Source organism: Austrofundulus limnaeus, unplaced genomic scaffold (assembly GCF_001266775.1).
Source record: "Austrofundulus limnaeus strain Quisiro unplaced genomic scaffold, Austrofundulus_limnaeus-1.0 Scaffold37, whole genome shotgun sequence".
Taxonomy (NCBI): Eukaryota; Metazoa; Chordata; class Actinopteri; order Cyprinodontiformes; family Rivulidae; genus Austrofundulus; species Austrofundulus limnaeus.
The window spans coordinates 2582225-2598426 of NW_013952439.1; the positions used below are offsets into that span (position 1 = coordinate 2582225).

The 16202-nt window shown below is 37.3% G+C and overlaps 1 protein-coding gene across 2 annotated transcripts in view; it reads left to right on the top strand.

Moving 5' to 3' along the window:
* Nucleotides 1-16202, top strand: part of LOC106516448 (seizure protein 6 homolog) — a 126172-nt gene that overhangs the window by 96918 nt on the left and 13052 nt on the right. For both annotated transcript variants that reach the window (XM_014006819.1, XM_014006820.1), the window contains exons 5-9: nt 5076-5261; nt 6058-6226; nt 8267-8433; nt 8525-8719; nt 12612-12750. In XM_014006819.1, coding sequence (XP_013862273.1) covers nt 5076-5261; nt 6058-6226; nt 8267-8433; nt 8525-8719; nt 12612-12750 — 856 coding nt within the window. The remainder of the gene's footprint in view (nt 1-5075; nt 5262-6057; nt 6227-8266; nt 8434-8524; nt 8720-12611; nt 12751-16202) is intronic.

Sequence of the window (16202 nt, forward strand, 5' to 3'; positions counted from 1 at the left end):
CATGCAAACTTTAGTTGTGTCTGAAATGATATTCAATATGAAAGTTTGTGAAGTACATATGTATATTAATTTATATTAATACATTTAGTCTAAACTGACATGCTTTATAATTATTTGTTCTGACAAAATATATTAAAAGCTGTTAAATGTGGTTAAAATGTTTTATTTAAAGCCCAGCTTATATTTTTTACAGTTTTTTTTGTTTGTTTGTTTGTTTGTTTTAATATTTCYTTGTTAWAGTACACRATATCTCTACACTAAGTTGGGTGCCAGTTTTTGAATAAAACAAAATCATTGTTGCATGTTTTCAGTTTTTATTGTCATTTCATGTTGTACATGAAAAGCTATATGTGTTATTTCATTTTACGCTAAACTCTCTGAAAAATCTCCTATTTGGTCTAAAATACCCGTTTCTACTTGTTGAGCTGCAGAGTTTGTACCTCAGTCTTATCTGTGTGTCTGTTTCCGCTCTTCAACTCGTCGACAAGAAAGCAACAAAAGACATACGCTCCACATCTGTTTCCTGGGGCTCTACAGTACCAGCTAATCTTCCTGCCTGTCTGCACTGTGGATCTATTATTTCTAATGGCAAAACAATCAGGCTTTATGGCCCAGCTCCACATCCACCGGAATGGWAGCAGCACGTAATTTAATACTTTAGGAATTGGCTCTGCAATTTTTGCCTCCAGCTCCCCCATTGTATGCTCAATAGGGATTTAAATGCTGCTATGATAATGGCAATAACTAGGTTCATTGGAGCTAGTGATAAACTATGAATGAAATGGATGACCCAAGGGCAGTGTGCTTCGTCCCCGTGGCTCGTTGATTTACGGCAAAGCAAGAGCTTGTTTCAGAACGATGGAAACCAGTGGTTTGTGCAAATAAAGCACACAAGTCGGTAGTTTCACAAATCTTTATGGTCGTTACGCTTTTGTGTTTGTTTTCCTCCATGTTCAAGTCCAAAATCTTATAGAATGAAGTTACTCGATAGATAAATTAGACTCAAGGTAATAGGAAATAGCCACAACCTGTTGTTTTTCATCAACAAATGATTAAAATGAAAGCCTTTCAAAATCTGCAAGAATGTTTCTTTTTTTTTCCTTTTTGTTTACTTTAACCTTCAGTTGCCCAGCATTCTTTACATGCAACATAATTTCATCACAGAGTATCAATTATAAATGTATATGATATGTTTATTTTATTTTATTTCATTTCATTTCATTTTATGTTTTGTGGAAAACTTAATACTGTAGCCGAATGAACACTTGCAGACAAGCTGTAGGCAGGTTCTGTGTCAAGTATTTTCAGTCTTTTTAAACAAAGGAGAAAAAATGAATATTACGAACAGAAATTACCAAGATGACTTGATAATAAAAGTAAAAAAAGGTAGAGTAGAGTATAAAAGACTGAGATGGGCGATGAGTTAGTGGCAACAGGTGAGCTGATTACAGATTCAGAGCAGGTGGTCTATGAGGACCTAGAATAAGAYCAACTGAGGATACCAGGAGGCTACAGACTGAACTGCAGAATAAATGTAACTCAGCTTACCAACCAAAACTCCCTTGTTGTCTCTTTTGAATTAATTTTTTTTAAGTTGCATCATCCAATCTCAAGTCAGACAGCAGTCGTATCAAAGTGCCAACTATAAGTTCTCTTCAGCCATTTTTACTTTGTCCAGACAGCATAACTTGCTTTGCCCTAATTCAACCTGATTCAGTCATACACAGTAGTTACAATATAACCAGGTTTTGCCTTGGTGTAGGCTGGCTGTCACAGCTGCTGATACTGTTTCCAATATTGCCATAGCTGAGTTGAGACCATCTTGTTCTTTTGCTGGTCGGAGCTTGTAAATCAAGTTCATTTGGTTTAGCTATGTCTGAATTCTGTCATCAACCAAAAATCAAAGAAACAGCTTCACATCTTCATTATGCCACAGTGTTGCCGTTTTAATGGATGTATTACAATTTTTTAAAGCAGTTGGTAGGTTTTGAAAAGGTCAGTTTGATTCRTAAGGATATGCTCATATTGACTTAGCATTCGGGCCAATCAGTGGTCTGCTGACACTGATGTTGAATCTCCAGCTCTACTCAGTTCACTTGAAACCTAAATAGGTTCTAAAGACAYAGCTGAAAGTGSGTGAGATCACCCAATCAAAAGACTCAGAACCAACACCAGGCCAACCRGGGTAGGGCTAATTGTAACAAKRGTAAAATGMCCAAATATGTCAGAAGCCAGTTAGCAGATTCAGTGCAACACATCCAACCAATTGTTACCAATTTGGTCAATTTAACCACTAACTTGGAGTCCCAGGCCACCACAGACAAGCTTAGGTTGATAGTCTGTCATAAATCAGTTCATAAATAAAAAAAAAATCTTTACACAACTTGGGGCTCTAAGTTTGAACTAAAGCAGGTCAAATTTATTGTTCGTTCATCAAAAACTGACCAAATATTGACAGAAATGAGCAACCGAGCAGTGATTCCCCTTCAGCAAAATCATTAGCCTCATTTGCACGGACTTGCATCTTCTGTGTACAATATTTCTCCTGGTTCAGCAAAGGCAAGGTCCTCAGAAGCTGTGCTCTTYGCATTATTACCAATGCATCCTTGATAAACTTTTCTTACAAGATAAAGTTGGACCAGGTTAGTCTGGTCAGGTTAAAGTTAAAGGTCAAAGTAGATTTTACATCACAGCCTTTTAAAAGGGTGTCTGTTTTATGGATGCTTCACAATCTCTGTGTTTTTGTAGCACATGCCTTGGTGAGACCAATTAAGCTGCTATTTCTGTTGTTCTCGCATTTCAAGAAGTTTAAAAGTTTTACTCTAGTCGTTAAAGTGCCTACACTAATGAGGTAGAACCGTGTGGTTATTAGACAGGAGGAGAAGGTTGTTTAATAGCTTCCATTAAAGACTTGCTTAGCTTACTTCATTATCTATGCTAACTCCCTCTCATTCTACACCATTTATTTAAAASTAGCGACAGGACAACAATGCAAAGCAACTCCAGGAACATTGATCTTACCCTACAGCAATCATGACTCTTTGACAGCCACTGCAAAGGCTATTCTTRCTCCACTATCACGCTACAGACCCACTGTGATGTCGAGTTTATCAGCAATACTTCCATTTGTCAGCCTACTTGCAGTAGCATGGATCACACAGCTCTGSTAATTACCATATTTCTCCAAACACGTCTTTGTAAATTTGCATATTTTATGTATTAGTAAACAATAATTAGCATATAGAGACTAGAAAAATAGTTTGAGGTTGGTTGTAAACCAGCTCTAATGGCATGCATGTGTGTGTTTGAGAGAGGCAGAGCTGAAACAGTGTATTTTATTTGTTTGTAAAAAATAATAGAAAAACTATTTCCCACCCCTATCCCATTATTACCAAATATTTGCTGGTTTTAAGCAGTGATTCGGAGGAGAGYAAAAAAACACTGCCAATGAAATAAACAGCACAAGTCAGGGCACAGTGGATTGTGTTCTGCAGCCAGTTAAAACTGCAGCTAATCTTGGCAAAAATTTGACTTTTTCTCATGACTAATAAATCATCAATCCCTGGCAATTTATATATCTAAAARATCAATTCAAAAATTACCTGACTGCTCGCTTTATAAAGTGTTTCATCTTCAGAACATGCAGTTAATCCCCTGATTTGAGCTGTAATAGGTTGTACTGCTTCTTATCAGGCTATTGAACATTGCATACGTGCACTGAATTATTTAGCACAAATGCCCTGTCAGTTTTCTTTCTCTAGGTGCAGATAAAATATCTTAACAGGACAAGCAAAACCAATAAAATGAGACAAAATTAATACAAACATGATTTTTTTTCTTTAGGTAACTTCGAACTTGCATAACAAGACATTCTGAAAATAAAAGAGTGAGGAAAAAATCCATTTAACTTTGGGATCAAATAAATATAACAGCATATTTAAATTGACCTTTTTCTTATTGTGTGAATGCTTATCAAGCACCATTTTTAAACCTATTTTGACTTGTGTCTTATGCCGCAATGCTTGTTCTATTTCAACAATTTATCAGCCAAAACATTTAGCTCCTTCAGGAAATTCTGGCAATGGTGTTTGGTATTTCAGCAATTTATACATTTTGAGATGTATGTAGCTTTTTCTGACTTCTTTTTTGTCTTGTAAAAAAAAATAATGGAATTATTCTGCTTTTCTCAACTTCTTTGTGCAAATTCATTGGCTTCTATTAAGTTGATTTTATCTTTTTTTCAGCATTTTTTAGATACAGTTTTTAAACTTTGTTGTGCTTCTTTTGCTACTTTTAGCTTTTTATGCTTCTTTCAGCTGCTTTCTGCAAATTTCAGCAGTTTTCTGTGTTTTTAGCTAATTTCAGCTAATTTGAGTTGTTTTTAGCTAAAGCCACACTTTTTGTGATATTTCAGCTTCTTACTGCTTAATTCATCATACATGTTCACTTTCTGCTTCTTTATGCTAATTTGAGCTATGTCAGATACATTTTGTTTGCTATTTTAGGACAGTTTTTGCTTTTTTAGCTATTTTAAAACAAATTGTAATTTTTTGTACTTCTTTTTTTTTTGCTAATAAAAAAATCAATCAATCTGTCAATTTTAACTTGTTTCTGCTACTTAGCTACTTTTTGCTAGAGTCAGCTCACATTAACAGTTTTGCTATTAAACTTTTCAGCTCCACTTCAGCAGCTTTCATCAAAAAATCTTTCAGCATTTAGGAATTCACACTGCATTTTTGCATGACATGCAATTTCTTTATTTGCTTTTCATTTTTTTGTTTGTGCTTATTTAATGTAAAGAATGATTTTAGTTTCTTTATTTGCAGTAATTTGTGCTTCTTTTGTGGCTTTTATGTTTCTCTATAGAAATGATAAACAATCCCATATCTATTTATCAATTTTCTTTTTTTTAATCTCATCCCGATCTGTTGTCTTTTTTTATAATAGATTTTCTTTCTCATTTATGTTTTTTTTGCCATTTTGTGTTATAACTGGTTGACCAATTCAGAGCTTTTCTTTATTAAAGTAGCTTTTTTCCCCTRGTTTCTTTCAATTTCTGATTTTCTTATTCACAGCTTTTGTGCTCAGCTGTGCGTTTCCCAAAGAGCCGGCTGGCGGAGAAGTTTCTGTAACACATCTTCATGCTGGCGGAGAAGCCTTCTTCAGATGTTTCACTGGGTACAAGCTGCAAGGTCCTAAAATGCTCACGTGTCGCAATGCAACCACGCCTTACTGGAGCGGGAAAGAGCCCAGATGTGTCGGTAAGGCATGTGTTTTTGATAAATGTGTTTTTTWAACTAAAAAGATAACACATTAAAATGTGAATGTGCTAGAAATTATATGTAACTAGAGGTTATTTAGAAATATTTGTGTGATTTACTTTTTATTAGACATGACCTTCTGAATGGGAACAATTAATTAGCAAACACAATTCAATCTGCTCTTAATTTGACTAAATATTTCATGATAATGTGAGGAATATTTGAAACACTTTAAGCAATTAAAATTATGAGCAAAATAAATCATTTAGGAGCCCAAGGAAATAAGTGGAGCAAATCATTTTCTCACCAGGTTTCTTGGAGAAAACAGGTAATTTTGATTAACGAAAGCTTTCTCGAGCTGGTCTCCTGCCGAGTTGATTTGAGAGGCTGACTGTGCACAGAGAGCTATTCTTTCGAGATGAGGCAAAACAAAGCCATTGGACGTGGCTGTCTTTATTATAACACGTCTGTCTGTCTCCTGCTGTTGAAGGCTCATCTGACTGTTCCGGCCTTTCACTCTGCCTGCCTGCAGCTGCTCTCAAATGATAGTGTTACTGCTGCCATTTTGGCATGCTTTTCTCTAAGTATCAGACACTCTGAGACCTCGGAGAGCCGCCTAGTGTTGTCAGGCTACAGTCCACTGGAGATCGATACAATCTGTGCACAGACAGGAACTTTCCTCTAAAACCCCGCTTCCACAATTTCATTATGTTTTTCTTTTTTTCCTACCCTCATCTAGTTTTCCCTTCTAACTCTTTATCCTCTTTCTTTTCCTTCGCTGTTTCTTCTCACTTAGCGTCCTGTGGAGGGATGATAAAAAATGCCACAACCGGTCGTATTGTCTCTCCTGGTTTCCCCGGCAATTACAGCAACAATCTGACGTGCCACTGGGTGCTGGAAGCCCCCGAAGGCCACCGACTTCACATTCACTTTGAGAAGGTTGCTTTGGCGGAAGATGATGACAGGTAGTCAAGGCATGACATAAAGGTTCACCCATCAGCCACAACATTACGACCACCTGTTATTGTTGAATTGTTACTTTTGTGACTAAAACAGCTTTGACTTTTAAAGGCATGTATGTGTACAACGATGTGTGCTGTGGTTTCTGACACCTGGTGGTAAATAGAAAATACTTTAAAGATAATTCAGATTTTTAAAAAAATAGGTTACTATGGAAAGTTATGAACATATCACTTGTTTTGATATAACTGCTGTATTTGAATTACCTCAGTTTAAACAAATAAAGTTAATTTTGACCTAATTAAATGAGCAGGGTCAAGACCAACACAAATTTAGTAGACATTAGCATTTTCCTGGAAGGTGCTACCATTGTAGGAATATTGTTACAACAAAGATATGCATTACATAAAATATATATTTTTAAAGGAGACATGTCATTCTTTTAAATCCTTCCTTCTCACATTTAAATAAATCAGTTGGGGTCTGTATAAAGTGGAACTGCAAAGCTTTGGTCTGAATTCCTTATTATTATAGCTCCGCAGGCCCCCTTTTCACCCCTGTTTTGAGGCATGTTTGAGAGCAACAAATTTTGGTGCTGTCTCTTTAAATACAAACAAGGCACTTCACACCCRGCCTCCCTCCCAATAATCACTGTCCACTCCACCCTGTTCCACAACAAACACTATGAAGATATTGTTAAAACAAAAATGAATTGGGAAAAGAGAAAGATATGACCCAAACAGACTATAAAGACATCTACGTAGCACTGGGACAATTTAACTAAATTGGACTTTTCTGCATTCCTACAAACTTCGATGCACAACAAAATGTATTCAAGAGCTAAAAAAAAGGAATTTTGCATGATTAAGTGAATGATAGATAATACATATTTACATGAATAGCAACACCGATATTTCCAGGACTTCATCAAAAGTGTCTCACTGTATGTCAAGAGTCTGAGTTATCAGACCAGACCTTCTTCTACTTCTCTGTGATCCATAGGTCAGACATCCTATCCACTTCAGCTGACACAGAGCATACCCAATACAAACTATGATACACTGTGATTCCTGACAACTCAGTATCTAAACTGGTGTTAACGTTTTTTCAGCTATTTGAGCCCTTCCATTCGATCAGACAACACTAGCCAGCTTTTGTTCTCCAAGTGTGTCAATGGGCCTTGGCCACTCATGACCCTGTTACCCATTAATCAGTTTTCCTTTTTGAAACCCTCTTGGAAGGGTCCTAACCCCTGCAGACTGAGGGAACATCCCACAYTAAGCAGCAGTTGTGGAGACACTATGACCCAGACTTATAGCGTCATAATTTGGCTTTTGTCAAAGTCACTTAATTCCACCAGCCTGCCCCCCTTTTGTCTGCTTCTAACACATCAACTTCAAGGACAGAAAGTTCACTTCCTGTCAACTGCAAGGTGTTATTGTGATCCTTTAAACTCAGAGCCCAATGTTTTTTTTTTTTTCACTTTTCCTGCGAGTGTTTATGGTTGATTTGTACACTGAGAGCAAAACTGATCTTACAGTTAGTGAGTGTTGGAATGTGTGAATCTTCAACTAATCTCTAATTGTTTCATGCGTTAAACTCACTGTCTGAATACCATTATTCATGTGATTACCCCTCAAGTGTAAATTGATAACCAAAATCTTTTGAATGTAAATGCATAAATAAATAAATAAATAAATAAATAAATAAATAAATAAATAAATAAATAAATAAATAAATAAATAAATAAATAAATAAATAAATAAATAAATAAAAGTCATAGCAAAATACAGTGTTAGGAGTATTCTGTAAATCACATGAATTGAGCAACAAGCAACTAGAGATTCCATTGAATTTGCTGACACACCTGGTTATTGTCATGCATAGCTATCCATGTCAGGGGAGTGGTTTCAAACTATAACAATTTTTTTTACAGCTTCAGCTGGAAGGAAGAATGGAAGAATTGTTTTCAGGCAGCTTGTTAACTTTTTTATTCCTCCCTTATTGTTCATTCTCATTTATGTTACTTCTCTTCTTTTTTTTAGATTGTTGATAAAAAATGGCAACAACATAGACTCTCCTCCTGTGTATGACTCCTACGAGGTTGAATACCTYCCAAACGAAGGTGTGCTCAGTACCGGGCGATATCTGTTCGTAGAGTTCACCACGGACGGGACGATGACCTCCACTGGTGCAGCCATCAGATACGAAGGCAGGCAGAGAATGTGGATTGTAAAATTGTCTGATAGTACCTTGTCAACTTCTTTGAATTAACGTTTTTGTTTGTTCACTTTGGTCTACAGCCTTTGCAAAAGGAGTGTGCTATGAACCCTTTGTGAAATACGGCAACTTCAGCAGCAGTGACTCCACCTATAGTATGGGTGCAGTGGTTGAATTCTCGTGTGACCCGGGCTACACACTGGAGCAAGGCTCTGTAGTGATTGAATGCGTAGATTCACAAAATCCACAGTGGAATGAGACAGAGCCAGCCTGTAGAGGTAAGTCAACACATCTCATCTGCTTAAGTAAACTTATGGGGCATTAAGTCTTGAAAAAAACAAGCTTCCAGTAAAGAATTCATTCAAATCTGACTGACCTAAGAACCCAAGGCTTTCATTGTGTCTGCTTGATCACTTCAGGAGGTAGCAAAGTCTTTTGTTCACATATTAAATACCACCAGCAGTTAACCGTATCTTCATAAGCAGCTTTCCTCTGATCCGTGATAAATTTTCCCCTAAAATTATAGCAATGATTTACTTTGATATATGTGCTTACAGGGCAGATTTTAGAAGCGCTTAAGATGAAAGGCGCACAATAGCTGCCCTCAGTCGAGCACGGCACAGTGCACAGGCTATGCACAATATTTAATAACAGCCTGCTAAAGCTTTTCTTCTCTATCGCACTCCTGCCACATACACATGCACCCAAACGCAACATGCTGACCTCACTCTGATTCTTTAATGCCTGCGTGGTCGTTCCATCACAGGGTGGAATTGAAAAGCTTGCTTGTACTGCTAGATATGGGAAAATTAAATGTTTGCTCTCTGGGGTCATGGTCACCAAGTGGCTCATTGTTAGTTTAGCAAAAAAATATCCTACCAAGAAGCGGGCACATTCCAGTGTATCAGGTCTTTKAACCCTTAGCTTCACTCACAGTCCAGTGTGTTTTGGACATGTATGAGTCACAGGGACTGATAGTTCACAGCCAGATCACAGGGTCCTGGCAATCACTAAAGGAAAATCTAAACATTAGTACAATGTACTTGATAAATATAAGTATAATTTAGGTGTAAAACTTGCCAAAGAGCTTCTACTGTTCAATCTATGGGTGTTTCCACAGGTACCTTTGCCACCTCCCATTCTGGCATCAGTATTCTTGTATTAGCAAAGTCAGCACCACTTTAAGCTTCTGTCATCTATAAAACTGTCCATCGTATTTAATCATTTGCAAAATGACAACAGACATCTTCATCTGCTACATGCTACAGATCAGTTCTTTCCCAATAGTTGTACAAAGTTACTAAAGCTGGGTCTTGCCTCCTAGTTTGTGCAAAGACAAAATGTTGGATAAACTTCTGACTTGTGAGCTACACAATTAGCAAATGTGTAGTACTTACAAGGCACAAGAAACGTACAATAAATGTGCATCGACCYTGCATCCTACTCTAATCACAAAGCTCCTAAAAGCCATGAACTTGACTTCACAAAAAGAACAGGTTACACACACTCACCGGCCACTTTATTTGGCACACCTGTCTAGCTACTCCTTAACACAAATCAGCCAATCACATGGCATCAACTCAATGCATGTAGGCATGTAGACATGGCCAAGAAGATCTGCTGCAGTTCAATCCAAGCATCAGAATGGGGAAGAAAGGTGATTTGAGTGCCTTTGAACGTGGCATGGTTGTTGGTGCCAGAAGGGCTGGTCTGAGTATTTCAAACTGCTGATCGACTGGGATTTTCACCCACAATCATCTCTAGGGATTACAGAGAATGATCCGAAAAAGAGAAAATATTCAGTGAGCGACAGTTCTGTGGGCACAAACGTCTTGTTGAAGCCATAGGTCAGAGGAGAATGGCCAGACTGGTTTGAGCTGATAGAACGGCAACAATAACTCAAATAACCACTTGTTACAACCGAGGTCTGCAGAAGAGCATCTCTGAACACACAACACATTGAACCTTGAGGCAGATGGGCTACAGCAGCAGATGACCAAACCGGGTGCCACATCTGTCAGCTAAGAACAGGAAACTGAGGCTACAATCCATACAGGCTCATTAAAACCAAACAATAGAAGATTGGAAAAACATTGCCTGGTCTGAGGAGTCTTTATTTCTGCTGCAACATTTGGATGGRAGGGTCAGAATTTGGCATCAACAACATGAAAGCATGGATTCATCCTGCCTTGTATCAATGGTTCAGGCTGGTTGTGGTGGTGGTGCAATGGTGTGAGGGATATTTTCCTGGCACACTTTGGGCTCATTAGTACCAACTGAGCATTGAGTCAACACCACAGCCTACCTGAGCATTGTTGCTGACCTTGGCAATCCTTTTATGACCACAGTGTATCATCTACTGATGACTACTTCCAGCAGGATAATGCACCATGTCATAAAGATTGAATCATCAGACTAGTTTCTTGAACACAACAATGAGTTCTTAGTACTCGAATGACCTCCAAAGTCATCAGATTTCAATCCAATAGAGCACCTTTGGGATGTGGTGGAACAGAAGATTTGCATCATGGATGTGCAGCCGACAAATCTGCAGCAACTGTGTGATGCTGTCATGTCAATATGGACCAGACTCTATAAGGAATTTTTCCAGTACCTTCTTGAATCTATGCCACGAAGAATTAAAAGTGTGTAGGATTTGTTGTTTTCAGCAACATCTAGTGGTTGAGTGGTTGAATCATCCTCCCTGGTCCTCCCTGGTCCTCCCCCCACCCCCATCCCCCACTTCCAAATGCAAATGAGTTTCTACAGTGTGTCTCAGGTGTCAAAAACCTTTGAAAATTCCAACCGRGATGTCTACCAGCAGCTTCAGGGCTAGTGATGTTTCAAGTGGTAAGATTATGAGCTTTAATAAGTAAAATTATCCCAGCTACAATGACAGACAACAAATATTACATTTATAGTATTACAACTAAAAGTGTTTTTGACGCCGCCACAGCAGTTTGTCCTTCTTGAGCCTTTGTAGACAAGATGGTGGTGCAAGATGGCGGCTGCCTGTAGTGGCGACCCGCGACCATGGAGATATAAACAGCTTTTTATAAGGTAAAAATAATAAAACAAGGTCTTTGTCTGCAATGATTAGACATGTTTTTATTATTGTCATTAGTCATTATCTCAATTTCGGCTATAAGAATTGACAAAATCCTACACACTGTGCCTTTAAGGCAGTTCTGAAGGCAAAAGAAGGTCCAACCCAGTACTAACTAGCAAGGTGTACTTAACAAAGTGGCTGCTGAGTGTATGTCATATACAGTAAGTGTTTATTCTATGCAAGACCCAACAAATTTTGCTGGATGATAAATTGTTACAATAAACGATAATATTGTTTGGAGACTATTACAAAGCTTACAGAAGTTTATGAAATTTATGTACGTAAAAAAAAGTTATGAACTGACCCGGACCGGATATTGTGCAGACTTAACACAACAGCTGCTGAAGCTATAAAATCACTTCCCACCTCCTCTACCCAAGCCGGCACAAGTTATACTGTATGTGTCTTCCTCTAGCTTCAGAAAATAATTACGGTCACCCGCACGCTGCTTACAAAGTTTGCACAAGTTTACAAATTTTACACAGTGTAAAAAGAAAATCATTTCTCCGCAAACCCAAGGTTTGCCACAGTGCCCCAAGGGCTTCCTGAGGCGTCGCTAGCTGAAAGAAGGTGTCATAAAACCAAAGATGCTCCTCCAGCTAAATGTTCAGAGGGTTATCAGGCTACAGAGGTTACAAGATCATGCAATTGGCAAATTACATGACGCCAGAGTTCACGCCTCCCTGTGCTAAGGAGTAGAAAAGTGGGAGACAAACAAGCAGGTAAATGAAAATCATCAAACTTATTTTAATTTATCATGTGATTAATTTATTTATTGCTTATTACATCAGGCTTCTTTGCATGTGCAGAACCAAAAGTCTACATGGCCAGTCTGTGGCTTTCTATGAATCTAAATACACAGAAGTGACAACCAAGTCTCAAACAAGCTCTAACCGGAGCACTTAGGGCAGTTAGTGAACAAATTAAAATGTATTCACTTGAGTTAAAAAGGAGTTCCTGTACTAATATATCATGCTGCACAGCTGTGTGAACGTTGTTGTTTTTTTTTTTTTTCCTGTACCTCAAAATGTCTTACCGTTTGTTTTCTGTGGTTGTTCCAGCTGTGTGCAGCGGAGAGATCACCGACTCTGCCGGTGTGGTGCTGTCTCCTAATTGGCCCGAGGCCTATGACAAGGGGCAGGACTGCATCTGGGGCATCCATGTGGAAGAGGACAAAAGGATCATGCTTGACATCCAAGTGTAAGAGTCTATAACTGGGTCCAAGACGAGAAATTACATGGGGAAGTTGTGGAGTCAGGCAGGAGGTCAGATTGTGTCGACATTGTTTATCGCTCCCCAAACATAAATCCACTCAGTTCTTACTTTATCCATGTTTCTTTCACTACAGACATGCATCCACAAAGAAAAGTGTTTTTAACAGCAGTCATTAATTAGTTCTTTTTTTCCATTAGACTTATTTATTTATTTTTACATCCGCCTACATTAAAAATTCTGTCCTGCTTCCAGCTTGCTCTCTGACCAGATTAGCCAGTAAGCCTCCCTGCTCTCACTTCCCTGGTGTCTGCCTCCGAGTTGGCTTTGAAATGAATATGCTCTGGCAGTGAACTACTCTGAGCCACTTATCCAGTCTACCCAACTGTAATTCAGCCCACATGTACAGATGTCAAAAACAGACATGTGAACACAGGTTCACCTTCACTCATCACTTTCTCACAAATGTGTCAGATTTTACACACACACACACACACACACACAAAGACACCTGCATTATTTTGTCAGTTACTGGTCTTCTTTCCAAAAAATATATTTTTTTATCTGACTCCAGTTTGAGCCTTAAAATCAAGATCCTGTCTTATGGGTAGTTAGCATTGGCAAAAACATTAACCAGACTTTGTAAAAACTCTTGAGAATAATTTTTAGGCTTCTAATCATTTGGAGTTATATCTGTTTAAAATAGCTACTAGAACTAAGTGACATTATCATCATGTTAAAAGTAGCAGTACTTCAACATATTTCGTAAAAGTAAAAATTAGCCATCTAAAACATTGCTCAAGTAAGAGTAAAAATGATACTTGGGTATTGATATTATAACATCTGATTAAATATTTTAAAATCATATCATAAGACTGAAAAAAACTAGAAAGTCGTGTAAACTGCGGTGCTATATTAAAATGAAGAGAATTCATCAAAATAAATAACATAAGTGCAAAATAACAAATTCCAACAAAGGAAGCAATCATTATGAAACTAGAACTAGGTAAAATTCTTCCAGTGACTATRTACTGTTTACCATACCTTCACTTGACCTCCAAATGTCTCAGCAGACAGAACATAGCATTTGAACAACAAAACTTGTGCACCAGCAAAAAGTCTCACTTCAACATGAACTGTAGGTGTGTCTCTGCTGCATTTCTGGTTAAAACATGTTTGGTCTTCATTCAATTTCTTTCAGTGTGTATTCAGAAATTTTACTCAAGTAAGAGTGACATTACTTCATAATAAWATTGRTCAAGTAAAGTAAAAAAGTATGGTAAGGTAAACTTACTCCTAACTTTTAATTCCAAAAGGTTACTCAAGTAAATGTGACAGAGTAAATAGTTACTATCCACCCAAAAATGACTAAAACTCAGAATACTGTACCAATTTTGAGCTAAAATTTAGTGTAATAGTAGTTCAGTCATCCCAACATTTATTCTAAGAGCTAACTGATTGTGCAGGCTTTTTTTAAATAAATGTTGCTTTTGAGTCTCATATGGATTTATCACTTTATCTCAAATGAGTGATTCCAGCAGTATCACCAAGCACATCCATTCTACACTGCAAAAACTGTKCATTTTACCAAGTTTTAAAATCTTATATCCAGCCAAAAAGTATTTTTGATCTTGGTTTGACACTGATTTACTAAACAAGAACTGATTGTGTAAGAATAATAATCTTGTTTTCAGAATGTGTAAGATTATTTGTCTTGTTAGTCTGAAAATTTGACTCAAATTAAAGTCACAAATTTCTGCCAATGGAGTAAGAAAATTTTACTTGGTAAGACTCTAAATAAGAAAAAAATGAGTCAAATCAAGTATTTCAAGAATCTTATCAAGTAAAATTTTCTTACTCCATTGGCAGAAATTTGTGACTTTGAGTCAAATTTTCAGACTAACAAAACAGACAATCTTACACAATCTGAAAACAAGATTATTATTCTTACACAATCAGTTATTGTTTAGTAAATCAGTCTCAAGACAAGATCAAAAAGACTTTTTGGCTGGATATAAGATTTTAAAACTTGGTAAGATGGACAGTTTTTGCAGTGTATAGTTGCCACAAAACCATACAGTTTAGGTGATTTGTGTTATTGCCTTGGGCACTTGCAGAGAGAGGGTAAAATTAAACTAGTGGGAATACTGCCTGAGGTTTTGCCAAAAAGAGCCGGTAAAAAAAAAGACTCAAATGGCTGTTAAAGAAACTGGTTACAGTGGTCAMTTATGCACATGCAGGCGTTTGCTTCCTCCGTCTTAGATATTCTCCACTTCCGTGAATCTGTCCGGACAGCATGTTTAATTATGACATGAGGTTTGGAATCAGTGCAGACAGATTTCAACCCTCCYAAGTAATAGATCATCTATCAAACAAATCAAATCATCATAACCATCATTACTGCAAATCTCTCGAGGACACGAGCATGCAGAGCTAGATATATGATTGACGAATCACCCCTTATTAGAAATATGTCATTGGTTCAAAGATTTATAAGTCAAATCCACTTCAGAACGCAAATTAATATATGATCACATGAAAGCTGATAAGCATTTAGCTTGAATTAGTCTCAGTTTGGCATACAGTTTGTTCCAAATCAGTTTTCCACACTTCAGGACTGACTAAGAGCTGTGTAAACACTTTATAATGGCCCAGCTAATAAAAGCACCTATTACTGTCAGAGTTATTGTTCTGTTTTTGTGAGAGTTTAGTTTTAATGAAGAAGTACCACAGTGTAAATCACAGTTCAGTCCAGATTTAGTCACATTTATGGTGAAATTGTTGAGTCACTGATGTTATGATTCAGCGCTGGCAGTTTAGTTTAATAACTCATTGATTTATTCCTGGATGCACTGAATGATCATCAACAATCGCTGAAAAGCTGTGACACTCCAATCTGTGCTGCAGTTTGTTTGGCTTCACACTTCTCTGACAAAAATATAGCCATCAGCTGCTTTTTATCAACTTTGGTGGGTGTATTTTTTATAGAAAACCTTTGATTGAAGCCTCTTACAATTAGAGGCCTTGCTTTCCTTGAAGGGATGAATATTGCAAGTTTTCATGTCAGAGACTTAGAAAAAGTCCCTCTTTATTTTGAGGWATGACAAGGTTAATGGCTTTTTTGGTCAAGTCTTGCAGCATAAATGACTGTCAGCTGCTGTCACATTGAAATTAAGCTCAATATCTGTAAAACTGGCTGAGCTAAAGTTATTTTTGTGTTGAATCACGATGTGTCCAAAAGGTAATCACTTGTGGATGGACATCCAGTGATTAATTTCTGAGTATTTTTATTAAAATCAATCCACTGGTTAAARAGATATTTTGCTAACAGGACAAAGTTGACTCTAATTTTCGTCAAAAAAATATTTCACATTTAGTGCTTAATGTATGAGTCAAGGATGACTCAGCTTTAGAGTTACAACATCCATCCATCCATCCAT